At 39.9% G+C, this 27,178-nt stretch overlaps 2 protein-coding genes and 1 non-coding gene across 3 annotated transcripts; 2 read left to right on the top strand and 1 right to left on the bottom strand.

The window, feature by feature from the left end:
* Positions 1-187: 187 nt before the first annotated feature.
* Positions 188-27,148, top strand: LOC105397379 (mucin-5AC). Its single transcript, XM_048627476.1, has 29 exons — positions 188-309; positions 542-944; positions 1,355-2,166; positions 2,841-3,023; positions 3,379-3,555; positions 3,907-3,948; positions 4,222-4,260; positions 4,492-4,533; positions 4,751-4,792; positions 4,961-5,080; positions 6,843-6,989; positions 7,059-7,211; positions 7,447-7,671; positions 7,875-7,931; positions 8,138-8,350; positions 8,748-8,830; positions 9,736-9,905; positions 10,343-10,502; positions 11,055-11,126; positions 12,008-12,103; positions 16,013-16,253; positions 16,586-16,709; positions 16,943-17,021; positions 17,155-17,292; positions 18,101-18,275; positions 21,469-21,617; positions 22,165-22,362; positions 26,052-26,170; positions 26,891-27,148. Exons 2-29 carry the CDS (start codon positions 613-615, stop codon positions 26,997-26,999), a joined length of 4,497 nt encoding a protein of 1,498 aa, XP_048483433.1. The 5' UTR covers positions 188-309; positions 542-612; the 3' UTR covers positions 27,000-27,148.
* Positions 20,585-20,669, top strand: Trnaw-cca. The gene is given in 2 exon segments: positions 20,585-20,622; positions 20,634-20,669. It is a non-coding gene; the product is annotated as a tRNA-Trp (tRNA).
* Positions 22,957-25,943, bottom strand: LOC105380844 (nuclear valosin-containing protein-like). The gene has a single exon (XM_011550451.3). It carries the CDS (start codon positions 25,844-25,846, stop codon positions 23,243-23,245), a length of 2,604 nt encoding a protein of 867 aa, XP_011548753.3. The 5' UTR covers positions 25,847-25,943; the 3' UTR covers positions 22,957-23,242.
* Positions 27,149-27,178: the final 30 nt, after the last annotated feature.

Below are 27,178 nucleotides of genomic sequence, written 5' to 3'. Positions count from 1 at the left end.
TACATGAAAGATAGCAGTGCCCTCATTTAATTTCAGGACTTTATAGTTTCACTGTATAAAGTCTTAATATTTGCCAGGCTATAGGTAACTATATGCTTATTATTCTGAGCGCTGCCATATAGTACACATGACAGTTACACTTGTATGACGTGTGCATGACAGTTTAATCTGTCTTCTGTCTGTCTGTCAACTGTCAATGTCAATTCAAATAAATTGTCAATCTCGGCAGAAACAGAAAACAAACAAACTTTAATATTTAGTTAAACATTGAAAATAGTAGTAAATAAGTGAATTTACTACAAATTTGAAGTAAGTATTCAAAATCTATTTCACGTATTTATTACTGTAGCTAACATTTAGAGGCAACTTGTTATTTCACAAATCATAACCAACAAAATTGTTTTTTTATCGTCCTTTCAATATATAAATTTGTTAATAATGTGATAACTTAAAGCATTAGCGGTGCTTTACAGTAATATTGTTATTTTATTCCTTAGATACTTAAAATTCATTCTTTTAAATAACCTACACATTGTTTCAGACCATCCAACTTATGTTTCTCTTCCCGGCCTTCCACCTTGAAAGGTACATAGATACCTTTCCAATGTCCTGATGTCCCAGAATGATATGATAGAAATTGACCTCACTGATGACAGTGCCCCTGCTAATCCCACCAGCAATGAGAATAAAGTGGTCTTCACAGTGCCAACAAATGAGATGCTCCAATATAACGAGTTATCAAGCTCATGTGTAACTAATAAAAAGGCAGTGAAAAGGAAATCTGTAGCTAATAAGCCAGAACGTATATTGACCTGGCTACCAGAAAATAAACATAATATACCTAAACGTAAAAATAAACCTGTTGTAATTTATTCTAAAAAAGAAACACAGATTGTGACACCATGTTATAAGGAAATTAGCAAGAACGTTTTTGTGCCTACAAAGTAAGTATTGTGTAATATTTGCCCATAACCCCAACACATTCAGGAGAGGCCCCTCTCCAACTCAAATGATATTATTCATCATATAAATTCTTACATTCTTCACATTAATATCTTACAAACAGTGTCACAACACTGTCCTAAGTCTTCCTCATCAAGCCACAACTCTCCAAAGTTGTCAGTCCAAAGGGGTTCTCATGCTATGCTCCCTTCTTTGTAGATTCCTCTTTTCAGCAGATATGGCCGGTCCATTCAAAATTTTATGAATGATTTATTTAAGTACTTACATGAAAACATGTTTATAATATTATTATTAATCTATTTTATAGATACATATTAAAAACCAAAAGGACAAAATACTTTAACATTTATAATACCCATTTAAAAATGATAATATGTTTCTTCTGTTGCAGATCTATACCAGACAAGCCTCCACCGAGGTTGTATGTAAGACCAGATCTGTTTCCGGCTACAAGAACACCTGTTCTTGTTGACGTCAGTCACCAACAAGCTGATGAGCCATCTACATCTACAGCTAAACAACCCATTGAACAAACTGTAGTTGAAGCAGTTGCTAAACCAACTAGAGTTGAAACAGCTGTAAAACCTAAAATAGTTTTTAATCGACCTCTTAAACCAACTACAGAGACAGTTGTTAAACCAACTATAGATGAGACAGTTGCTAAACCAACTAGTGTCAAACCAAAAATAGTTTTTAAGACTCGTGAACCACCGGTTCCACTGCAAACGGAGTCTACAACTGAGGCAGGGAAGAAAGCTGCTCTTGCGAAAAAACAAATAACTACCACTGATAATACATCTGTCCAAGAGTCACTCATTGACTTAACTGACAACGAGCCTGTAACAACTACAGCAGAACCTGTTGAAAAAACTGCTGTTGAAACAGTGAATGCAACTAAAATCGAAACAGTTGTTAATCCAACTATAGTTGAAACAGCAGCTATTGTACCAGCCACAGCTCAAACAACTGTTGAACCAGAAGTCCCACTTCAAACAGAGTCTACTACTGAGGCTGAAAATTATCCATCACCACAAATTACTGTACTGACCGTATCACCAGTTGTTATTGACCTAACTGATAACGAAACAGCAGTTGTGCCAACTACTGCTAAGCCACCTATTGGACAAACTACAGTTGAGACATCTGCTAAACGAGAGACTGCACCTAAATTTAATAAAATGGAGAAAAGCAATAGCAGTGGAAGTAAGCAATTCCATTTTATTTTCGGTACTAATAATAATATCTAATATGTGGGGGCAACTCACATACGGCTATCCGACCCCATGCTTGTGTCCATAGGCTGTGATATGAATGAATGAATGAATTTCATTCGATAGCTTTTATATTTACACAGATACATATTTATTACAATATACATATATTTTGGGTGGGGTGCAACAGAAGAGCGGAATCTGTAAATATACTGTATATTTATAGGCACATTTTTTTATAAATACTTATAAGTTTTTGTTATATTAAAGAATACATATTTTAACACCTACAACACGTACAAAAATCCGTCTTGTCTGTTCTGTTATTTTGGTGAACAATCCTACTTAATATTATAAATGCGAAAGTTTGTGAGTATGTGTATGTTTGTTACTTCTTCACATCAAAACCGAACCGATTTTAATTAAATTTGGTATGGAGTTAGCTGACACCCTGGATTAACACATTCATAGGCCACAAAACTAGAGGAAACAGCTAGTAATATCTTATATGTGGGGGCATCTCACATACGGCTATGCAACCCCAAGCTTGGCAAAGCCTGTGGTGTGGTATTTTAACACCCACAACACAAGTCCAAAAATCTAGATTCTCTGTTCTGTTATTTTGGTGACCATAAAGTACATACTCCTCTATTCTATCTCTTCCAGCGCTCCCCGCCCCGCCCATGAGCGCACTCCAGATGCTCTTCATGGACGACCTCGCCAGCCTGCACCAGCGCTACCTGATGGCTCTGCAGGCGGAAAAGACCCCTGACCCAGATGTACTGAAGTACTTCCGACAACTGCAGAAGGTGTACTTTGAGAGGATGAAGCAGGGCCACATAGTTATTAGTAAGTTTCATGTGTTAAATTACAGTTGAAACAGTTAAACCAACTGAAATAGAAATCGTTGTTATATAATCCAACTAAAGTTGAAACAGCAGCTATTCTTCCAGTTGAAAAAAGTTGTTCAGTGTGCCAATCGTGAATATTTTCGACTTGATTCGATTTTAATTCGATGGGTTGTTCACCGCATTTTGTATGACATCTTGATCAGCGCCCCTGTTGGTAACGTTAGAAACTAATAAAACGCATACAAACTCCTATCGATTTACCTATCAACCTCAATTATATTCACATTCGCGATCCATTAAAACTCTGGTATCACTATAATCACTAACTAATATTTTTTGTATTTTATTTTCAGATTACGATTGGGTTCTACCCATACCGGTGGAGGAGTATGAAACAATTGATCTGGACATCATGAGACTGTATGTCGTTAAAATGAGCAAGCAATATCAGGCCCACAAGGATCAAGCTGACAAGCAGATTCTTAAATTACTTCAGAGTACATACAGCCGACGACTGAGAGAAAGTAAAGGTATATTCGACGTAAAAAATACAATAGTCTTAAAAAAGAAGGTGCCAATTAGCCGCCTAGGAAATAACGCAACTTCAGGGTGTGCCAATTACTAATATATTCAACTCTAATTTATGATGTAATTTTATTTAAAACAGCCTATATACGTATATGTAGAATAATATTTAGTACCTATTTCACAATATCTGGGTAATGGCTACCAGTAGGATAAAAGACATCCTGTTACTGTCTAAAATATAATAACTGAGAGTGACAGCGACAGCATGTATATTTTATCCCACAGCACAGGTAGCCATTATCCAGACATTGTGAAACAAGCCCTTAGTATAATAAGCCTTTTTCACTTTGCAGAGACCAATTCTTCTCTTCAGTTTACTAGCAATAGTAAAAAATGTAAGTCACACAGTTTTTAACTTTTTGCAGATTAAGTTAGTTTTGCAAATAATGGAGAGAAAAACTAAAAGCTAATTACAGATGGCGCCTCAGGCGAGTGTGCCTAATTCCCCAGTTCTAATTGGTTGGTTCAGTCGCCATTTTTTCAGGGCAAATGACGTCACTTCCCTTTTTATATTACTTACAATAGTTATCATTATTTCCTATACTATCAGGTTTAATATTATCATTGATGAATTGCCTGTATGTTATGTGAGTTTTTTTATGTTTCAGCCTATAAGCTTGTGCTCGACAATCAACCAACTCCAAAAGGTTAGTACATACCTAATATCAATTTAATAAACTTTACTTTAGTACCTGATCGTAATTCCTATGTTCAGTTTCATTAAACCCTTTAGGACTTTCGACAACCTTCCTTATACAGTTCGTCGGTCCAGCCACAAGACGGTGTCCCACGCTTCTTGTTTGTGGTCACCACTCTAGATGTCATCTTGATTAATAGCCACCCTATATACCTACTTAATTTTTTATTTCTGGTTTCAGCCACTAAGGGTAAGGTCGCCGAAAAAAAACCAACTAAAAAAGGTAAATGATATTGTATTGCTGATTAATTTAAGAAAAAACTAAATACCTACACTTTTTTTTAATACACTGTACCTAATCATATACTTACCTTACTTACTGTATCATATACCAAAATTGTTATTGGAGGAAAATTCTGATCTTGACTATAAAGATCGTCTTGATAGATCTGCATGTCCATTGTCCATCCTCTATATTTAAATTTTATTTCTGTTTTCAGCCAACAAGCCCACCGTTAATCAAAATCAACCAAGCCAAAAATGTAAGTATGTTATCAATTTATTATTAAACTAAAATCCCTACCAATATCTGGATCAAAGTTAACTCAGTCAGTATCACTTTTAACCTTGCTTGTAAGCTTGTACCTATAGCTATAGCTAAGTATACCTAAAAACATTCGTCTCTTTAAATAATAATGTTATATTTCCAGCAATGGACAAAATAAAGGAGCAACAAATAGAATCAGTCCATGAGAACCAACAAATGTTCGAGAAATTTCTAGCCAACATCCAGGCCAGCTCTTCTAAACCTACGGGAAAGAATCAACAAGGTAACAATAACTTAACTAACTTGATTATCAACAGTCAAATCATATTAACATTTGGTTTTGTGGGATGTAATGTAGAAATAGAAATATCTTTATTCATTTACAAACATCGGTAGTAGGTATACAACGTCAATTTTAAAGTAGGTACAACTATAATAGTGTGAGCATAAATGTTAACCTAACGCAATACACATCGAAAACCAAACTAGGTAAACCCTGTATTATGGATTTCGACGCCACCCTACGGACATCTTAAGCACACACTTAGAAAGTAGGTATTTTTTTTATCATAGGTAAGGAAAGCAGTATCTAAATAACTAACTTAATTAGGTACTTACTTACATAAAGTTATCAAAACGTAAAGTGCAGTACAATTTAATGGTTAAATATAGGTAGGTACTAAGTAGGTACCTAATTGACTAATTAACAAAGAAGTTCATATTTTTGTTTAAGTTTAAGGTAAAACATGGTTTTTGTTTTGATAGCATTTATAAATTACTTGATTAATATTGGACCATGATAAGTGCCTATGTTCCTAAGAAGGCCCACATTAAAGGCGTTCGAAAATGATTGTTTCCGTAAAGAAGCTTGATTTAATCTGAAGATTTATTTGTTGATTAATATTCAAAAATAAATGTAGAGTATAGAGGGTAATTATGTTTATTTTCTTCATTCGTTTCTCATTTTAATTTTTTATTTAAATTTTTTTATTTATTTAGTTATTGCAAAAAATGGGCATTAAAGGGGGCACGTACCTTACGTTAAAATGTTTCGTGTAAGTCGCCCTCAGAAACCGCACACAGTCGCAATGAGTAAATAAAGTGTCTACTCAAAAAAAAAACTCCAGCTGGTATTGGCTAGTCTGATTCGGAATGTGCCTAGAACGGAACGTACCTCGTTCAGTAAGAGACTGCCATCAAACCATACAAATGACGCCAAATTTGAACACAAACTGAATATTCGCATTCGCATTCGCATTCGCGAATGTCGATATCAGATATTCGCATTCGCATTCGCATTCGCGAATGTCCAAAAACACACATTCGTTACATCACTAGTAGGTATAATCACCAGAATAGGTAAATAGGTATAGGTACTAATCATTTAATCACCCTCCTGCATGCCCTACGCTAAATGCTTGGGATCAGAATTACACTACATGGCAAGAGGGTAATTAAAGCTTAGTCAAACAACAGCAAAAATAAATAACAACACTAAGTAATCTTTAATGTTATCATGATCTGCATAAGTACAATTTCTAAATTATTAAATTCCGCAAGAACATGTAGGAAGTATTGAAACTAATGTACGCAGCAGTTGGTCAACGATACAAACAAGTTAGCGCAGAGAATTGTTGTACTTAATCATAAGTTGTTTTTCTTGAATAAAGATTTATTCTATTCTATTCTATTCGTTGTGTTGTACTCCAATCATAGAACTGTGAAGAAACATAGACGCTCTCAACTAAATCTAAGTTACTGCTACGTAAAGGTGTAAGGTTTCATTGCTATCCACCTTAGGTTCAACTAAAATAACTGATAAAATCCCGAAACAATACAATACGTTGGTGATAAAGGCACATATTTATAAATACAGATTTGCATACGGTACAATATTTATAGGCATAAAACCCTAGTCCGAAATTAGGCTCTCTTATCACTTATCATGCAACACAACATCAACAACATGCCATTTTGGTCAGGTTGGTCCCTAATTATATTAGAAGTTTTCGTCTTGCTAACGTTACATTTCCATTAACTCTCAGGAGCAAAGGGCAAGCAACAATCGGCCAATAAGGGTCAAGGGAATCAGCAGCCGGCGACCAATAAGAAGGTGGCAGCAACGCCATCGACCAATCAGCAGCCAGCTAAGCCAGTTTCGATACCAGTGTCAGGTCAGGCCGTTGAAAAAAGTATACACGTTTATTTTATTGTATTACAAGCTTTCTTTACTGGCTAACGTTGTTTATTTTTACTTTTAGCTACAAAAGGCAATCAACAATCGACCAATCAGGGTCAAGGGACTCAAGGGAATCAGCAGGGCACCAATACAAATATTGCAGGAGCATCGTCTACGAATCAGCAGCCAGCTAAGCCAGGTTGGAAACCAGTGCTAAGTCAGCCTGTTGCAAAAAGTATGCATGTTTCGTTTTATTTGCGCCTGTTTTTGTTAAGCTTCTTTACATTTCATTTGTTTTGCCTGGCCTAATTTTGAAAATATGTTTTGCCTTATTTGTGTGGATTAAAATATCAGAATATACAATTATTTATCATCACAGTGAACTTAATAATTAATACTCCCTAGTAGAAGTTCACAGTTCAATTTGAAACTCGTATAAAATACTTTTATGTAACTTTACCTTATTTCAGAATCGAATCCTAATACGCCTTCCGGGTCGAGGCCCAACGTGATAGAAATTTCGACCAATCAGAGCACATCTACGCCTCCACGAGCCAATCAGAACACACCAACCCCTCCGCGGACCAATCAGAGCATGCCGAACCCTTCGCGGTGCAATCACAGCGCGCCGAGCACGTCGCGAACCAATCAGCAGCCTACTATGCCTCTCAGTGCATCTATGCGTGCCCCAGCTGGTATGAAGTTTTTACATATTTTATATATTTCACATAGAATCACCACAGGTCGGCCGACGGCGGGGAATAGAATAGAATAATATCTTTAATTGTCACCAAAATAACAGAAAAGTAAGGAATTTTAGTGCGGTGTACCAACTAAGCAGTAACTAAGTTTTAGCCGTAACGAAACTTGATTTAATGATAGAATTTTCTATTTTCAGGAATACCAAGGAGCTTTTTGAGAGATCGAGAAATATACAATAATCCAGGGCGCCCAGGTAAGCTTTGTTTATGAAATTATGAATGTCTTTGTAGAAACTTGGTAAAATACAGGGTACTAAGCTGACATCATGGATCAACACATAAATGCTTTTAAATCGAAGCGAAGCTAGCGGAAAAAGCTAGTAAATTTATGTATATCTATAAGTATAATCAAACCAATTAATTTTTCACGTTCATAATCAGATTTTTATTTATTTTCCAGAGCCAACCCCACCCGAAGCACCAATATGGAAGAAGACATTAAACCCAGGCCAGTACACCCCGGTGTGGCCAACCAACCAACACCTTCACCAACCTGGCATGGAGCCAATCTTCCTAGACACGGACCAAGCGGCCAATGTTGGCCAAACACAGACGTATTCACCGTCAGATGCGTATGCTGGGGAACAGATGGCGACTGACAGTTATACACAAGGTACGATGATAAACAATAATAGTTGATACGGAATGTTACAAATGAACGGTCCACGGGAATAATGAACGTGAATATCATCAACATTCTAATACTTATATATACAATAATGCATACCCACCATATACATAGACATTTAGATATTTATATCCGCATACTGTTATCCCCAAACATGGCTTTCAATTCAGTGGTTCGGAAGATAGAAGATAGCTTTGCTTAGCTAATCGCGCCAATGCTAAAAACGTAAGCCTTTTCGATTAGTCATACATATCTTTACCCAAAATGAGTCCCGGATTGACCCGGATCTGTCGGCCCTCATCGGGTTGAACCTCACAGACGATTGCTGATGACACTTTTGCAACACCCTGTAGATGACCCACCCTATTCTCTCCCAACACAGGTTCACACCAGCTCCCTATCTCCCACTGCAGGAGACAAGCGCGGCTCGGGCCCGTCGCACTGGCCAAGAAGCCCAAGCTCACTGTTAACCTATAACTAACTGTTCTATAAGGGCTTTTCAGTAGCATTTTAGGTACTTAAAAAAAACAGGTATTTTAGGTTACTTTAAATTCCCATTTTTAACCCTCGACGGAAAAGACGTATTTGTATAATATGATAGCGTAGCTCCCAAACGGCTGGACCGATTTTCGTTTTGTTTTTTTAGGATGATGGGTAATGTTACCCCAAATGGTTTTAGCTGTATTTTATCAAAATCGGCTAAGCCGTTCAAGAGTTGTGCTACTTTTGATGTTGAATATAGGGATTTTTCGGCTATGTTGTTGTTGTTGTTGTCGTCCTAAGGTACCCCAGTGGTACAGAGGGCCTTCACGAGAGTGCGCCACGCCGTCCTGTCCTCAGCAACCGCTCTGGCCTCCGTCCAGCTCAGGCCTTGCGCTCGCAGCTCGCCGTCCACTGTGCGCCGCCATGTGTGCACAGGGCGACCGCGTCTCCAATGGCCTCCTAGCGGTTTCCACTCGAAAGCGATGCTTGCCATGTTATAGGTCCCTAAAGTTTTCGGCTATAGGTCCCTAAAATTTCCATCCATTTTAATATAACTGTTATACACAAATCACGATATTCCTACAGAGGCTCTCCCCGAGGCCACATCCCCCGCGGCGGGCGGCAAGCCTCACAGAGAAATATGGGCTTTGTTTATCTTCTTCATTAGCATATAGCAGTCCAATGCTGGACGTAGGCTTCTCTCAAAGTACGCCACTGGTTGCGATCTACCTATAGCTTTCCGCATCCGATGATTTACTTTTGCAAGTCATTACCCCATATAGCCGAAGGGCATCGTAAACTTTTGTTCTCTAGCTTTTATTTCCTTTGCTTAGTCACAGTCTCTTTGTCAGGGTCATTAACCTTGAGGTCCCTAAAATTCCCATTATCGCACAAATTTTATAGACAAACCATCCTATTCTACAGATCCCGGGTCGATATCTCCCACTGCAGGAGACAAGCGCGCGAGCGCCTACTCGCGGCTCGGGCCCGTCGCGCCGCCCAAGAAGCCGAAGTTGACTATTAATCTGCTGTTCTCTAAGGAACAGGAGAGCCGGAGGTATGTGGTTCATGTTGTCACTACATTTGCAAAGTATCATCATTCATCATCATTATGAGCCCGTATCTGCCCACTGCTAGGTATAAACCTCCAAAGTATTAGCTTGCAAAGTAGGTATGCACCGCAAAATTACTCGGCATTGGTATCAGAACCGGTTGCACGGCATTTATCAATATTGATAAACTCGCGAATCACAATATAGTGACGTTTATCTACGTCGATAACGAACCCGTGTAGTGGAAGCAGAACCGTTTGAACTGCATATTTATCGACGATCTCGTTTGATGCACGTTCCACTAACCACATCATCGTTTTCACCTAATACATTGATGTTTATCTACGTCGACAACGGTGCCATACCGCCCGGGGACAGCCTAGATCAGCTTATCCTATCCCTTAAGGTTACCAATCTTGACACAAACAACACATTCTTCCAGAGAGGTGGTCGAGCCCCCCTCCCGCCCCCCTCACGTCCCAGTACCAGAGCGTCCCGAAGTGCTCGCCAGTACAGATGAGACGGTGATCCGCTACCTGGCGCACTGGCCCTGGCGGCGCAGGCTGGCGCCGCGACGCGAGGCCACGCACAGGGAGTCTAAGGTGGTAACTCTTGAAGAAAGACTGATCGGATAAGTGGAAACGGGCTCTTATATCGACGGGTCGAATGTGACATGTTTGATAACTAAGATCCATGAGAAATATTCATTAGCATATTGTACATTATTCCTTAGCATATTTTAATACTTATTATGATAACCAGTGCTGTGACTATTCAAACTAATCCAACCACCAGACCAGACCACTTGACAGAGCGCAGTTATGTTAGAACAACAGTGGTTCAGTCTGAATGACCCAATTTTGGCCTACTTAACTATACCCTGTATTACACTCACGGGCAATGAAAAGGTTCCACTGAGAAAAACACCAAATTACTCCGAAACGGAAAAGGATAGCCTTATGGCGCCTTCTGCAACATTGAAGTACATTTATCAGAGCATCAGGATATTACCAACTAAAATCTTTAATATTTTGTTCAAATTTTTTATTTAATGTTTGAAAAAATTGGGATCGTTTGGTGTAGGCATTTTGTGAGTGGAACTATTTCATTGCCCGTGAGTGTATTATCTTAATGGTTATGTTGTTGTATTACAGTCAGTGATGATTATGGAGATGGAGCAAATGATGGAAGGATACGAATCGGACACACACTTCATCAAAGTTTCTGTAAGTATGTTATCTGTTTCTTCAAGAGTGTTTTTAATAAAAATAAAGAAACGTTTTTTGGGGTTCTACCTTTTTTGGTATAAGATTTATTTGCCTAATCTCGTATTGCATAGTAACGTTTGGTCAAAGTCTCGTTACGCCGAAAATCGTATGGCATAAATCTCGTTTAATAAAAAGTTATTTCGCATAACATTGTTTAGCCTAATAATGGTATGGCCAAATCTTGAATAGCCTAATAATGCTATGGCATAGGTTTATACAAAGTAATAATATTCGTTTGGCTTTAACTTTGACGGAGCGTCTCCCTACATAGCGCAAACTGGTGCCTTGTATTGTTTCCGCTGTTTGGAAAACGCTCCGCTCCGCTTTGGTTTTGATGAACATGTGCACCTAACACGCTCCTCCTCGCTTTGCTCGTCGTCGCACCTATTTTTAGGTTTCGATCTCATGGGGTTTGTAATAATTATATTGGTCGTTAACTTTCGATTTTTTGATCATACAATATCGTGATTTTCGGGATGTAGGAGACAAATACCATAATTTGTACATTTACTACATACTTAATATATTATTTATTAAGATAACATTAGGAGAAACAAGATTATACATAGGTATAGACGAACATAAATTTGAACAAACGAAACTTAGGTGTTTAAAGATTGTGCCTAAAGAGTTTTAGACGAAACGAGCCTTATGCCACATAAGTCTTGGCAAAGTGATGGTTTGGCCAAAAAAGTTTAGACCATACGAGTTATGCGAAATGAGTTTTGGTCAATAAAGATTATGTGAGATGAGCGGAACCCGTTTTTTGGACCCATTTTTATTTGAAAGTTACTATGTTACTAAAGTAGTATAGTTTACCTGTACTTTTAATATTTCAGATAAAGCGGTACCCGCCACACTTTACCAAGGAAGATGTTTTGGACTTGCTACTGGATCATGTAAAGGACAGAAGTTTCATACCGTGCTTTATTGAGGTAGGTATTAAAATCAAAAAGTTAGTTAGTATTGAAGAAAGAATAATTCGGAATTCGAGGATAAAAAGTAGCTTATGCATATGCATTATGAACACATGATGCACAAGGAACATTCTGGTTACGTTACCATCTACGCGTCATCGGGATAATATTATTTCGGCTGTAAAACGCTACAACAAGGCCAATTCTACAAATAAATTAAATTCTTCTGACTTAGAAATATCTGGTGAAGCCTGTCCTATATTTGTAACTGAGCACTTATCTCCTGCAGTCAAAGAACTTCACGCTGCTGCACGAAAAATTTCTAAAGTGAAATCGTACAAGTTTGTTTGGGTGAAATTTAACCGGGTCTTTATGAGAAAGGACGAAAAATCACCTTACTTGTGTATAAAGAACTTAGATTGTCTAAATAATTTGTAATTTAATAATATGTCAATTGTATCTCATTTTCTTTAAATAAATTGTTCATAATATTCTGTCTAACTCACCTATTCAATTATGTTAATATATTATCAAAATGTTAATCGTTTTCGTTCAAAATCTAATGAATTTAAATTGAATGTACTTAGAAATAATTATGATGTTATATGTATTACAGAAACAAATTTAGATAATAGTTTTAATAGTGAAGAGTATTTTGATGATCGCTATTTAATATTTAGGAATGACAGACACTATAACACTAGCGATAAACAGTCTGGTGGTGGTGTTTTGATCGCTTTAAAGAAGTGTTATACTGCTGTGCAACGTCATGACTGGCAATCTAATATCGAATCAGTATGGCTAAATCTGACACTTAGCAATCGTCAACAACTTAATCTCTGTCTTGTTTACATTCCACCTGATGTTCTGGTGGATCGTATAAATAATTTTTACTCTAAAACCTATGACATTCTGTCTAACAACGACTATCCAACAATAATATTAGGCGATTTCAACACACCTTCACTGGACTGGATACGAGGAGAGACGACGAGTATTTGTACGCCAAATATTATCACAAATAATAAGAGATCCCAAGAGATTTTAAAACTTATTTCTATTGGTAACTTAAATCAATACAATTTTCTTAAAAATCATAATGGTCGCACACTTGATTTATTTTTAAGCAACACTCCCAATGTTATTTTGAGTTCTTGCGACTCTTTTTGTAGACAAGACCGACACCATCCGGCATTCGACGTCAATATAGAGCTTAGGGTTGGAATCCATAAAGAAAACGTGAGCAAAGTACTGAACTATAGGAAGAGTGATATTGAGTCTTGTAGAAGTGAACTCAAAAAGATAAACTGGCATGAATTACTCTCTGATCTTGATGTAGATGAGTCAGTGGGTGCTTTTTATGAACAGCTTATGGACATTATTTTAAAAAATACTCCGTACAAGAAACAATCGTTAAAACAATATCCAATATGGTTCTCGGAACCACTTATAAAATGCATAGAAGAAAAGAGTAAGGCCCATAAAAGATTCAAAAAGTTTAAGAACCCTAGGGACTATGACACTTTCGCTTTATTAAGAACTCGCAGTAAAAAAATGATAGATGAATGTTTCCATAATTTTATTGGTTCTGTGGAAGATTTGTGGCTATCAGATTCTACCAAACTATTTTGGACTTACGTTAAAAGTAACAGAACCAGCAGTGATATTCCTCTACCCATGATGTTTGACGGTAACTCCGCGACTTCTTATTCTGAGGCCTGCCAACTCTTCTCTGACTACTTCAAGTCTGTTTATGATGACACCAATCTTAATTGTGATCTTCGTATTGACAATGATAATGCTGATCTTGGGTCATCGTCTAATTTACTTAGTAAAATTACACTTACGACGGACGAGGTTTTAAAAATATTAAGTGGATTGGATACTAGCAAGGGTGCTGGGTCTGATGGTATTCCATCTTGTTTTGTCAAATCCTGTAGTAAGGAACTTGTTCTACCTCTAACTATCATCTTTAATAAATCTTTAAGTAGTGGTATATTTCCTCAGGTCTGGAAAAATGCTTATATAGTTCCGATCCATAAATCCGATGATAAATATCAATGCTCCAATTACCGACCTATAAGTATTTTAAATTGCTTTGCGAAAATATTTGAAAGTTTAATATTTGAACACATTTACAGTCACATTAATTCTAACATTGTTAAACAGCAGCATGGGTTTGTCAGAGGTAAATCCACGGTTTCTAATCTCTTGGAGTACACAGAATATTTAAGTGCCAGAATTAATAATAAAGTACAAGTTGATTCAATATACACGGATTTTAAAAAAGCGTTTGATAAGGTTAATCATAAATTACTGATTCAAAAAGTTTATGCAATGGGAGTACGAGGTACATTGCTCCGCTGGCTAATCTCATATCTCTCCAAGAGATCTCAACTAGTTGCATTAAAGGGTTGCACATCAAATCCAATATTGGTTACGTCTGGGGTACCTCAGGGTTCTAATCTGGGTCCGCTGCTTTTTATTGTTTTTATTAACGATCTTACAAAGGAACTAAAAAGCAATTTTCTGCTCTACGCCGATGACCTTAAAGTGTATAAAGACATTATATGTGATCAGGATTGTGTTGAGTTACAAGCGGATTTGCTGACCATTGATAACTGGTGTCATGCGAATAGCATGAGCTTAAATGCTAAAAAGTGCTTTGTGATATCCTTCACCAACAAGCGCAATAAGGTTATATATAACTATACAATAAATAACCACACCCTGGAAAGGGTGTCCCGTATTAGAGATCTTGGTGTTATATTGGACGATAAACTTTCATTTGTTGAGCATATAGATGGGACAGTAAGAAGAGCTTATAGCATGCTAGGATTTGTGCTAAGAATAAGCAAGAAATTTAAAAAACCGCAAAGTGTTATTGCTCTATATAATAGCCTGGTACGTAGTATACTTGAATATGGTTCAGTGATATGGTCACCCTTCTATGATATTCATGTACAGAGCCTAGAGTCAGTGCAACGGCGTCTCCTCCGAATGCTCAGTTTTAGGTTTGGGTTTAAATATAAACTGCCTGACTATAGGTCTAGACTAGTGTACTTCAACATGGCTACTCTTGAGAATCGTAGAAAATGTTTGGATCTTTTTTGTCTTTATAAAATAATAAATAATAAAATTGATACAGTTGTTTTGTCCCAGATTGCATTAGACTGTAGAACTAGATCTGGTCGTAGATTTCAATTATTCTTTGTTTCAACCTGTCGTATTAATGTTGGCTATAACTCACCTGTGCGTCGATTATGTCGTCTTTATAATAAAATTCATAAAACTGACTGTGATCTTGATATTTTTTGGAACTCTTATCCCACCTACCGTCGCCTTGTCTCTACCGCTATAGGAGAACTAGATTGATTGTTTATAACCCTGATGTAATGTTATTAGATTATTACTATAATTAATTGTCAAATTTTAAAAATTAATGAATCTTTTCAATCAGCTTTGAATGTGTATATAATTTGAATTGTTCGAACACTTATAATTAAGTATAAGTGTTTTTTTTAATTTATATATTTATTTTTTATGGTTGCATGTTTAATGAATTTTAATTTTGTGTTCTTTTTATGTATTACTTGCATGCTGTGAACACATATCTTTTGGAGTGTTAACTGTACCAGAATTAATTTTTTAATGTTGTGTTATTGCTAAATTGTTAACTCTCTGTATTGTGTTCCAATAAATAAATAATAAATAAATAATAATAATAAATTATGTTAATCCAGGGCTTCCGGTTCCAACATACCAAATTTCGTCAAAATTGCTTCAGCCGTATTTCCGTGAAAGAGTAACAAACATCCATCCATACTTACAATCTTACGCGTCGGTATAGCAGAATTACTAGTTAAGTACTGCAAAATTTTCCTAACTTATACCCAATTTACTAAACTATTTACATATTTATTACAGTTCACCCCAGAAGAATGCTACTTCCTAGTGCTAAGAAACCGGGCGGCCCTAGTCAACCTGCACTCTATAGGGCTTCAAATAATCAAGGATGACCTTAAAATGCCCATCACACTGAGCATAGTGGACCTCAGTGTGAACCATGTGGAATTCATACCACGGATTATATTGAGGAAGAGATTGTCTCACAAATATGATGCTGATGCGGGGAAGTTGAATTTGGAGGCGTTTTGTATGGAACCTGGTGAGTTATTTGGGTTTAAAACTTTATGTATTGATGCTACTTTTGATGTAAATAAGAAGGAAGTACTGATCAAAACTTACAATTATTACATTAAAATTCACCATTGTTAAAATTGTGGCTATCTGCGTGGAATGAATAATAAGAAGCACACCAACATGCAAAAGCAGTAGTAATTTTAAATTTTTTTCTCCTTCTCTTCCAGAGTCTGCTTTCAGCAATAAGGCTTCCTTTTGTACCTTTTTATATTTTTTACTTGAATGGGTAAAAAATAAAGTACCTACTTATATTATATTTTTAAAATATTAATATTAATTGCACTATCTTTGTTGTAGACGTGGGCCACTTCATCTACTACCCGCTGAACCGCACGACGAACCAGCTCGCCCTGGTGCAGATAGCCACGGTCGTGGAGTGGGCGCACCTCACTGAGCTGAACCTTTCACGAAATCGTCTTACGTGAGTAGTCATTGAGTACAGGGTGTTACAAAATTGGTAAGTATAAGAAACCGAAAGAAAATTATAAACAAAATTTATCTCTACGTCTTTTGGAAATTCATTGTGAATTTAGTTGAAAATTTTTCAGAATGATCCCTCGAGTCACCTTCTTTCGGCTTACTCCTTACAACCACCAAATCCAATGTCGATCTTATATGTAGTAGCACTTAAACTAATCTGTAATTAAATTCCAGCTGCCTAGACGGCTTCGAGCTGCCAACAACGACGCCTAAACTCAAACACCTGGACCTGTCTCACAATCACTTCACGAAGGTACTATTGCTTGTTTTGTATTGTATTATTGTCTGTAATATTTGTACCTATTGTTTTATTTTCTGTACTTTTATATTGTTTATGTCTATGTGTCAAATACATAAAGGTTTTATATCTTTACCTCTATCTCAAGATCTCAAGCCTCCTCCCGAGCCGCGGCCTCAACCTCAAGTCTTTGTATCTAGAAGGAAACCCGCTGTGTAGGGACTACATCGACGAACAGAGATACGTGAAGGTTGTCAGGATGGTGTTCCCTACTGTGGATGAGATTGTGAGTACTCATTATTCTAGGCATAATACCCTCCCCTCTCCCCTTAACTTCTCTCGCGTCACCTTTATACAACCATAATAACGACACTTACCTGAGTATAGTGATTCTGTAGCAACGAAATATAAATTTCATAATTATCATCCGGAATGATTTATTCTAGATAGATATTTGTAGGTACTCGGGTTTTAAGTGTTAATATGCATTTATCTATGTATCTGTGTAGATATATCAGCTGTCCGATATCCATATAACACGCTCTACCTAGCTTGTGGTCGGATGGCTGAAGCTATGAGGAAGTTAGGCTCCAACAAGCGAACTATTCCAACTGTATCTGCCCACCTACTCTTGAAAGGCAATGTATTGCGCCTGTCTTACGTTGTCAACATTTAAAAAATCATAACTTCTCTTCAACAGCGTTTTTACAAAGACTAAAAATACTTACATAATCAGCTAGGTAATGCCCATTTGAAGAACCTAGATAACAAGAATATAATGCATACAATTTAGAAGTTATTTTACAAAAACGCCAATAAAGTCTTTTTCGGGCAAAATCTAAAATATTTTTTTCATTCTGGGTACTTGGTACTTAGTGCTAGGTTCTAAAAAAGGCTTTATCTTGATGAACATTTATGTAAGTATTTCTACTTTTTGTCAAATCGATTTTGAAGAGAAGTTATGATTTTTTTAAGGTTGACAACGCAAGACAGACGCAATACGTTGCTATTAGTCTATGACGTTGCCTTTCAAGAGTACGGGGGCTCTGATCTGTCCCTATATATTATTACTATTTACCCCTTCACCCCCACAGGACGGCGTCCAAATCCCACGCCCCGGCTCCCTCCCGCCTCCACGAGCAAACTACTGTCCTTCAGATGCCACTCCGCTAGTGCGGCGCTACCTGGCGGTGTGCCTGTCAGTGCCAGCTGCCAGGGAGTGGTATCACCCGCGTGCCACGCTCAGCGTCACCGCCTGTAATAGACTACGTGAGTACTAGCACAGAATCATCATCAGCCTATAGCAGTCTACTACTGGACGTAGGCCTCTTTCAAAGCACGCCACTGGATGCGATCTTTAGTTTTTCCGCATCCAATCATAACTAGGAGGCATGGAGCAGAAGTGTAGTGACTTTGTTCTTCAAGAAAGGCAACAAAGCCCTATTGAAGAATTATAGACCCATTGCACTTCTGAGCCATGTGTACAAGCTGTTTTCGAGAGTTATTACGAATCGTCTCGAGCAAAGACTCGACGACTTCCAGCCACCCGAACAAGCCGGGTTCCGAAAAGGCTATAGTACCATAGATCATATACACACGCTTCGGCAGGTTATACAGAAGACCGAGGAGTATAATCTACCTTTATGTCTAGCGTTTGTAGACTATGAGAAAGCCTTTGATTCTATTGAGCTCTGGGCGATGCTTCAATCCCTTCAGCGGTGCCATATAGACTATCGCTATATCGAGGTGTTGAGATGTATGTACAATGCTGCCACAATGTCAGTTCGATTACACGAACATAGCACAAAACCGATCCAGTTGCAAAGGGGCGTGAGACAGGGAGATGTTATTTCTCCGAAACTGTTCACCTGTGCACTGGAAGATGTTTTTAAGCTTGTAGAGTGGAAAAGACTGGGCATTAACGTCAATGGCGAATATATCTCTCATCTACGATTTGCTGATGACATAGTTATTATGGCGGAAACGCTGGAGGAGTTAGGCGAAATGCTCACAGACCTCAATGATGCCTCTAAACAAGTTGGGCTGAAAATGAACATGGACAAGACAAAGGTCATGTCGAACGAACATGTTTCATCATCGCCCGTAACTGTAGGAGGTGTCACCATCGAAGTTGTCGATCAGTATCCCTACCTAGGACAAGTGATCCGATTAGGTAAATCCAACTTCGATAAAGAGGTAGCTCGTAGAATCCAACTCGGATGGGCAGCGTTCGGGAAATTACGACACATCTTCACTGAAAACATACCTCAGTGTCTGAAAACAAACGTTTTCAATCAGTGCGTGTTGCCAGTGATGACTTACGGAGCCGAGACGTGGTGCTTCACCAAAGGGCTTATCCACAAGCTCAGAGTTGCTCAGCGTGCTATGGAAAGGGCTATGTTAGGCGTGTCCCTGCGAGATAGGATTCGTAATGAAGAAATCCGCAGGAGAACTAAAGTTACCGACATAGCCAAAAGGATTAGCACGCTGAAGTGGCAATGGGCTGGCCACGTAGCCCGCAGAGCCGACAACCGCTGGAGTAGAAAGGTTCTGGAGTGGAGACCCCGTGTCGGCAAACGGCGTGTCGGTCGCCCCCCAACCCGTTGGTCTGATGATCTGCGGAAGGTAGCGGGAAGCCGCTGGATGCAGATGGCGGGTGACCGTTTGGGGTGGCGATCGTTAGGAGAGGCCTATGTCCAACAGTGGACTACAGAAGGCTGAGAGAGAGAGAGATCATAACTAGCCACCTTTCGCAAGTTGTCACCCCATCTAGCTGGAGAGCGTCCACTCCAGAACACGTCGGTCATCGGTTCTTCGACAGATGTGACCAGCCCACTGCCACTTAAGCTTACTAACTCGGTGACTTTAGTTCTCTGTCGGATTGCTTCGTTTCGGATGCGATCTTTCAGACTCAAAGCATAGCTCTTTTCATAGCTCTCTAATAATAATTAGTAACTAGTATTGGCAACTACTGTCTCTCGGTGGCAGTGCCTTTGCCACCTTCTGTAATAGACTACGTCAGTATTGAGTGATATGACTATACAGGTTGATGCGGAAGTTGTGTAGTAAGCTGAAATGGAGGACTCGGTTGCTCTTTCTGAGCATTATTGTTTCCAACATTACTCAATGTGAAGTTTACAGTGAACTCTACTTAGGTAACTATACAAAACACCTGCCCACCACTTTGGCCGCAACTTGTAGAATATAGTTGCGAATTTTATTTGTGATTTTCCCGTAAGTAGTTTAATGTACCCGACGTACTGAGCAACTTACATTAAAATCAAGAAAGGTAGCTGTACCTATCTTAATCCAGACCAAGGATTCAAAAATAAATAAGTACCTCCTGAACCCAAACTTTAACACTACCACCGAATAATAGCTAGTACCTACCTAGTAACTACCTACTCTACTCACTCCACACTCAAATGTTATGACGTCATTCGTGTAAAAGATCGCAACAAAAAAGCTGAGTCAAACGCCAAATTGCAATGACCGAGCGAAGGTCAAACAAGGCTGACGCACCGCCAGGTGACGTCATTTCTCGTAAAGCGATGGACGTTTTCGCTTCACAATGCAAGGACTCGTTAGCTCAGTAGGTTAGAGCGCCGATATCCAAATTTACTTGACCATCGGAGGACGAAGGTTCAAATCCTTCACGAGTCAAACTATATATTTTGTTTTGTTATTTTACTTTTGTAAATAATGGTTTTTGTTATAAGTAGGTACTGTGTAGGGTTCATCATGGTTTATACTTGCTCAATGATATTACGGTGTGGATGGATATACCTAAGCTGCCTGTCTTATTCTAATGGATAATATAATCTGTACTTAGGTAATAAGTACTTAAGTAGGTACTAAATGTAAATTTACGTTTCATAGTTGTGCGATAAAGCGACTGACTTTTACAAAAATTATAAAGAAGTAAAGGCACATGAACACGATACCTACGATGCTGTGTGAACCCTCAGGTATAAATCATAGTGGTTTTAAACTTTTTGATCATTATCATCATCATCATCATCTCAGCCATAGGATATCCACTGCTGAACATAGGCCTTCTCTGTTGTCCATCTTGTACGATCGGAGGCGGCCCGTGCCCATATAAACGTTTTGATAACACTTACTAATCTAACAGATATTAATAAATATGTATTAATAGGTCGATTAAATACGAACTTTAACAATTAGTTAGGATATACTTCCGTTTTCAGGACCTTTTACTTTTACTGTTCCTGAAGGACAGTACGGGGCGCATTTAAGACGTGACAAGAGTTTTGCATCGCACTGACTCACATCGCGCAGCCTCAAGAGCGAGCGGGATGGAGAACTCTTGTCGCGTCTTAATAGCGACCTGTGCTACAGGGCCTGTTTTCATTTGTTGTGTAAGAAGAGTACTTTTATTATTTAATTTTGTGAGCAGTGCACTGAATAAACGTTTTCTTTTCTACAAATCCCCCCCCAGGCCACCACCCCGACTACCGCTCATTCCGCGAGCTCTGCCAGCCGGCCAACAACGTGCGGGGAGCCGCGCCCGTCTCCGCGCGCCTCGCCCGCTGGCCCGCGCGCCGCGCCGACCCCGCCTCGCTGTTGGTGGACGTCATGATGCACACTGTGAGTATAAAAATCTCTAAGAAATCGTACATCGCGGTATCGAAGTTTCTCAGCTACACTGCAATAAATACCAAGCCCTAACTCTATTGGGCAGCTGCCTGCCCGGCCTGGTCGGAGGATCCTCCCTTTGCCATGGGGATGCTCTACCACCTCCAGCATCTCCATCACTTCCCTACTGCTGGGGCACGGGTATACTTCCAATGAAGGAAGGGTTTTAGGCCTAGTCCACCACGCTGGCCTAGTGCGGGTTGGTGGACCCCAAAACAAGGATTATTGTTATCATTATTAAGGCTGTACTTACACTGGTATTATTATTTTATTATTAGCTATAATCAATGAACCACGATGCTTACAAAGTGTATTCTTCGGTACCCTATCAATAAGTGCTCTCATATGATTCTACTCTGGCAATGATTAACTGCTAGTGCTAGTCGTGGCTTCTCAAAAAAAGAGCCACATAACTCACTGGTAGGTTTCCTCATTTAACAACTACGGTATGTCACTGTAACTGTTACCTTCACACCTCTTACCACACTTTTCTCCCCAGGACGAGACAACGATCCTCCGCCTATCAGGCATCATCAAGATAATCGCAGAGACGTTAGCCGAAGACGAGCCACTACTATACTTCACTCGCACGGTGGTTCTATGCGGTGATGGAGTGACCTACAGTATCATGCATGAGATGATTCACTGGGAGGAGCCCACGGTCGAGGCAGCGGATAAAGCCTTCAATATTACCATGGTAAGTTGATAATATCTAGTATAGTATAAGTACAAACTTGCTTTTGGTATCTGCGCAAGAACTCGACCAATGTTAAAAAACTGAAGACAAAAGAGAGTCTAGCCGGTGATGATGATGGATGATATTGGAGAAATATGGCAGCTGCCCCCCCTAGAAGATAAAATATAACGTAAATTTGCCTGCCAAGTGGGAATTTTTGCGACCATCATCTCGAAACAGGTATGAGCTGCCCCTCCCTAGCTGAAATCCTGGGTACGCCCTTGTGCTGAGTTACTGACGTTTGGCATAGTTATGCCTAAGGTCAACGTGCATACTTACTCATTGTAACAAGATTTAGGTAAGAAATTTATAGTAAGTATGGTAAGACGCCTATCCTATTTCGATACCTACCTATTTCTCTCTACGAACCTACAATACAATAGAGACTTTATTTTACTTAGTAGGTATTGTACTTTTATGCTTCTTGAAAGATGCCATAGGCTAATTAGAGAAGAAAGTTAAAAATCTTGTGAACTTTAACTGCATACATACCTATTACCTACTTACTTGCTATTAATTTCAGCACTGATAATGCAGTTCAAATAAAACAGCAGCTTTATAAAATTATTTTTTATTTAATTAAAAGTGTGTAATTAATTATACCCTTAATACAGTCACAACTCTCACTTATGGGATGATAACAGTTTGGAAAAAAATATCGGGATCTCTTGCGAAACTATAAACTCTCTACCACATTTTAAACTAATTGTAAATAACATTGACATTCACTGGAAACATACAGCAGGCAACTTGGCACTTTAATCCAATGATACTCTACACACGGCTTATTGCAGTGATTGTGGTGCTATATTTGTATGAAACATCACAATACGAATGATTCTCACACAGTGTCCATCGACTCTTCGTTCGTCACTCCCTCCGTCTCCATTTCCATTTCCTTGTCATCAAATCCTGAAGCGTACTTGACCCTCAACTTCTCATAATGCAGCTGTTCCTTGCTGGACACTGAAGGCTTGCATTTACTGATCGCCTCACGGAAGTTGTCGAATGTAACGAAGATGTCTTCCTCGAGGGTTCCTTTGGCTATGTGTTGTGTGAGGGCGTGGGTAGCGGCGGCGCGGACTAGCCCAGCTAGGTCGGCGCCCGTGTAGCCCTCCGTCAAGCCAGCTAGCACTTCGAAGTCTACGTCAGATCTTAGTTGAGGTTGCGCTCCGCCTTTGGTCAGCTTCCGTAGTATGTCGACTCGGTCCTCTGTCGCTGGCATGCCGACGTACATGACGCGGTCCAGACGGCCCGGCCGCAACACTGCGGGGTCGATGATGTCCGGCCGGTTGGACGCCGCGAGTACAAACACGCCTTCCCGACTCTCGATACCGTCCATCTCAGTCAACAGCTGGTTGACAACCCTGGCGGCTCCGTTGTTGTCTTGCTGCGTGCGCCGCGGACATAGAGCATCGAACTCGTCGAAGAATATCACGCAAGGGGCGGAGTTACGCGCGCGACGGAAGCAAGTCCTGACTGCTCTCTCGCTCTCACCAACGTACATGTTCAGTAGCTCTGGGCCTTTCACTGATATGAAGTTGACGCCGGCTTCGTTGGCCACGGCTTTGGCGAGCAATGTTTTCCCGCAACCAGGAGGGCCGCAGAGTAACACGCCACTGGGCGACGCGAGGCCGAGCTTCTTCAGTTGTTCTGGATACTTGACGGGAGCCAGGACGGCTAGTTGGAGGTCCTTCCTCACTTGTCTGAGCGATCCCACGTCGTCCCATGTGACGTCGGGCACGGTCACTATACCCTCCCTGACGGCGCAAGGTTTGGTAGTTTTTAAAGCTTCCACAAAGTCTATTTGCTTGATAGCTAGACTGGCTAACTGCTCAGCTGAGTAAGGCTTGGTATTTTCAAGAAGACTCAGTGCCTCAGCATTCGGGTCTTCAGGTGGGGCAGGTATTTCTTCTTTGTCTTCAATGTTAGCCTCAGTTACCACTCCATTATTGACAGGTTCTATTGTAGGCTCTTCTGCCTTTTCAGGTTCAGTATTCTCAGTAGGAACTGTTTCAGTAGCATCTCCTCCACCTTCAGGTGGCACTGCTTCTTCAGTCTTGTCACCATTTGTCACCTTGACCTCCTCACTTGGCTTAGCCACCTCAGCCTCCTTAACTAGTTTTTGTACTTTTTCAATGGCTCTTATGTCCTTGAAGGCTCTCTTTACAGCATAAGTGCTAGCTTTATTCACTAAAGCTTGTAAATCGGCTCCCACAAAACCTGGAGTGATTTGTGCCAAAGCACTCATGTCAACATCATCACCTAAAACTAAATTTCTGCAGAGAATAGCCAAGATTTCTTTCCTGGCTTTCAGTGAGGGTATACCTAGTGTAATCTCTTGTTCAAGGCGACCGGCACGTCGTAAGGCGGGATCTAAGGCATCTGGGTTATTTGTAGCAGCAAGAACTAAAACATTACTTTCATTTTCACTTAGGGCATCTAAACTAGCAAGTAATTGAGCCACCATTCTTTTCTCCATGTCTTTCTGTGCATGTATCCTGTTGCCGCAGACTGCATCTATCTCATCAATGAATAATACACTTGGTGCAACAGACGAGGCTCTCTCAAACAGCTCTCTTATTCTCTCTTCGGACTCTCCCGAGACCCCACCAACTAGCTCAGTGCCCGACACAGCAACAAGGGGTAGCTGCAGTTTCCCCGCTATTGCATGAGCTATCAGTGTTTTCCCTGTCCCTGGAGGTCCGTGCAGGAGGGCCCCTCTCGGAGACTTTATACCGAGCCGCTGGTACACTTCAGGGTGCTTCATATGCAAAATAAGATCACAAATCTGAGTCAGAATCTCTGAAATGCCACCAATGTCTTCAAAGTTCACTTTCACAGTCTTAGGTGCCATAGAATCGAACTTTTTCTTTGGCGCTGGCCCTTTACTGGACTCATTCTTCCTTTTCTTGTCATTGGTAGATTTCTGGTGAGATTTCGGCGTGTCCTCCACAATTAAAGTGCTGTTAGTGTTCTTGGTGGGTATGTGTGGGGTGATGGTGATTTGGTCATTGATTTTTGGTAGTTTGGGCGCCTGTCCGCCGTCGTCGTCGCTGCTGAGGATGTCGATGGGCTCCTCGGGCTTGTCTCTCCGCGCGGCGGCGGCGGCGGGCCGCTTCTTGTCCTGCATCTTGTACATCTGCAGCAGATGGTCATTGATCATGCTACCGCTCATCTCCATGTCCGACTCCTCTTCTGAAGCCTCGCTGGTCGTCGCTCCGTCTAACCCGTAGCTTTGTAGGACTACCTTGTACGCGTTCTCGACCATCTGGCAGAAAGCGCTGTCGCTTCTGTTGTTGTATTCGCGGTAGCGCTCCTTCAGAGATCGCGCCATTTGGCTCACGTCGACGAACGTCTTGTCCACATTCTCCGCGAGGTAGTTCTTGACGCGCGACACGATCACGGGGTCGCTGATCTTCTGCCGCGTCTGGTGTTTCTTCATTTCGAGTAATTACAATGCAATTGTTGAGGAAAAACGTGATGTTCGATGTATGTTTTTGCTCGGCGACGTTTGACAAAATTTGACAGTTGAAAATTGATTGACAGTTGCGAGCGGCAGGCGGCGTCGGAGAATCGATGAAATTGTTGCCATATGAAAAAAATGTGTATTCATTATTCTGAGTAAAATGTTTTATTTTTATTTTCAGGTTTCGCGATCAAAGCCGCTCAGTCTCAAATTGGATTCGCCACCTGATGAAGACCTCAAGGGGAAGCTTATTGCAATTTTCATGAAAATTACCGAGCTGGATAAAGAGAAGAGTGAAAAGTATGCATACATTTTTCATACAACATAAACTATAAGTATTTTAGCCAATTTTCGCTGCGCTACAATACGCTGCCCCCAACCTCCTCATCCAATCATATAATATTTCCGGTTCCATAATACCGAACACCCAGCAGTATGACGTCACAAACTTACTCTACCGTTAGGGTGCTTTTCCACCAGAGATGTGCTATGCAGCTATGCTGCGAAGATGTGATATCTACGCTACGAAAATATGTGACCGTTTCCACCAATACTACGCTAGGTAGCTGTGCGAGGAAGATGCGCTACGAAGATGCGCCGCCGCAAAGTAGCTGTGCGAGAAAGATGCGCATCTCGAGCTATGCTATGTATCGATAGTAGGGAAACGACGGGGGCGGCGGCGCGGTGAACTCGCGATGGTCCATAGCACATATCCATAGCACGCATCCATAGCACACAACCATAGCACGCATCATTCCATACAAAAAACATATCTTAGTTGAATCCGTTTCCACCAGTGCTAAGCTATGTGCACCAATAATATGATTGGTGGATATCAAACGCATCCCTAGCATCGTAGCATAGCACATCTCTGGTGGAAAAGCACCCTTATCCTTCGCAAGTTCGCAACCCGACGATTCTCAGATCCTCGACAGATATAAACAACCCAGCTTACCATTACCCATCTCATTTATCACTCCTGGCCGCGTAATATTATTAAAATTATCATTATTGTTTCAGATGCTTAGAATTAAGGGATTGGGACTTGAAAGCGGCCTTGGAATACTTTGTGAAGTTACTAAAATTGAACAGTTTGAGCAGTCTGGAGATGGAGACTTTAGAAGTTTAGATAAGGTGTTGCACAGATGATAGAGGATAACTTACTTATTTAGTTCCAACTATATTTAAGTTTATAAGGGATAATTTTATTTTACTTAACATATACCTAAGTTTATTCAAACAATAAATTTTCAAAACCTATGCATGAACGAGCAGTAATTTGCAGCGTATTATTTTGGTAACGTATAA

Source organism: Plutella xylostella, chromosome 18, assembly GCF_932276165.1.
Source record: "Plutella xylostella chromosome 18, ilPluXylo3.1, whole genome shotgun sequence".
NCBI lineage: Eukaryota > Metazoa > Arthropoda > Insecta > Lepidoptera > Plutellidae > Plutella > Plutella xylostella.
Note: the sequence above shows the minus strand (reverse complement) of the source record. Positions and strands in the feature narration are given on the sequence as shown.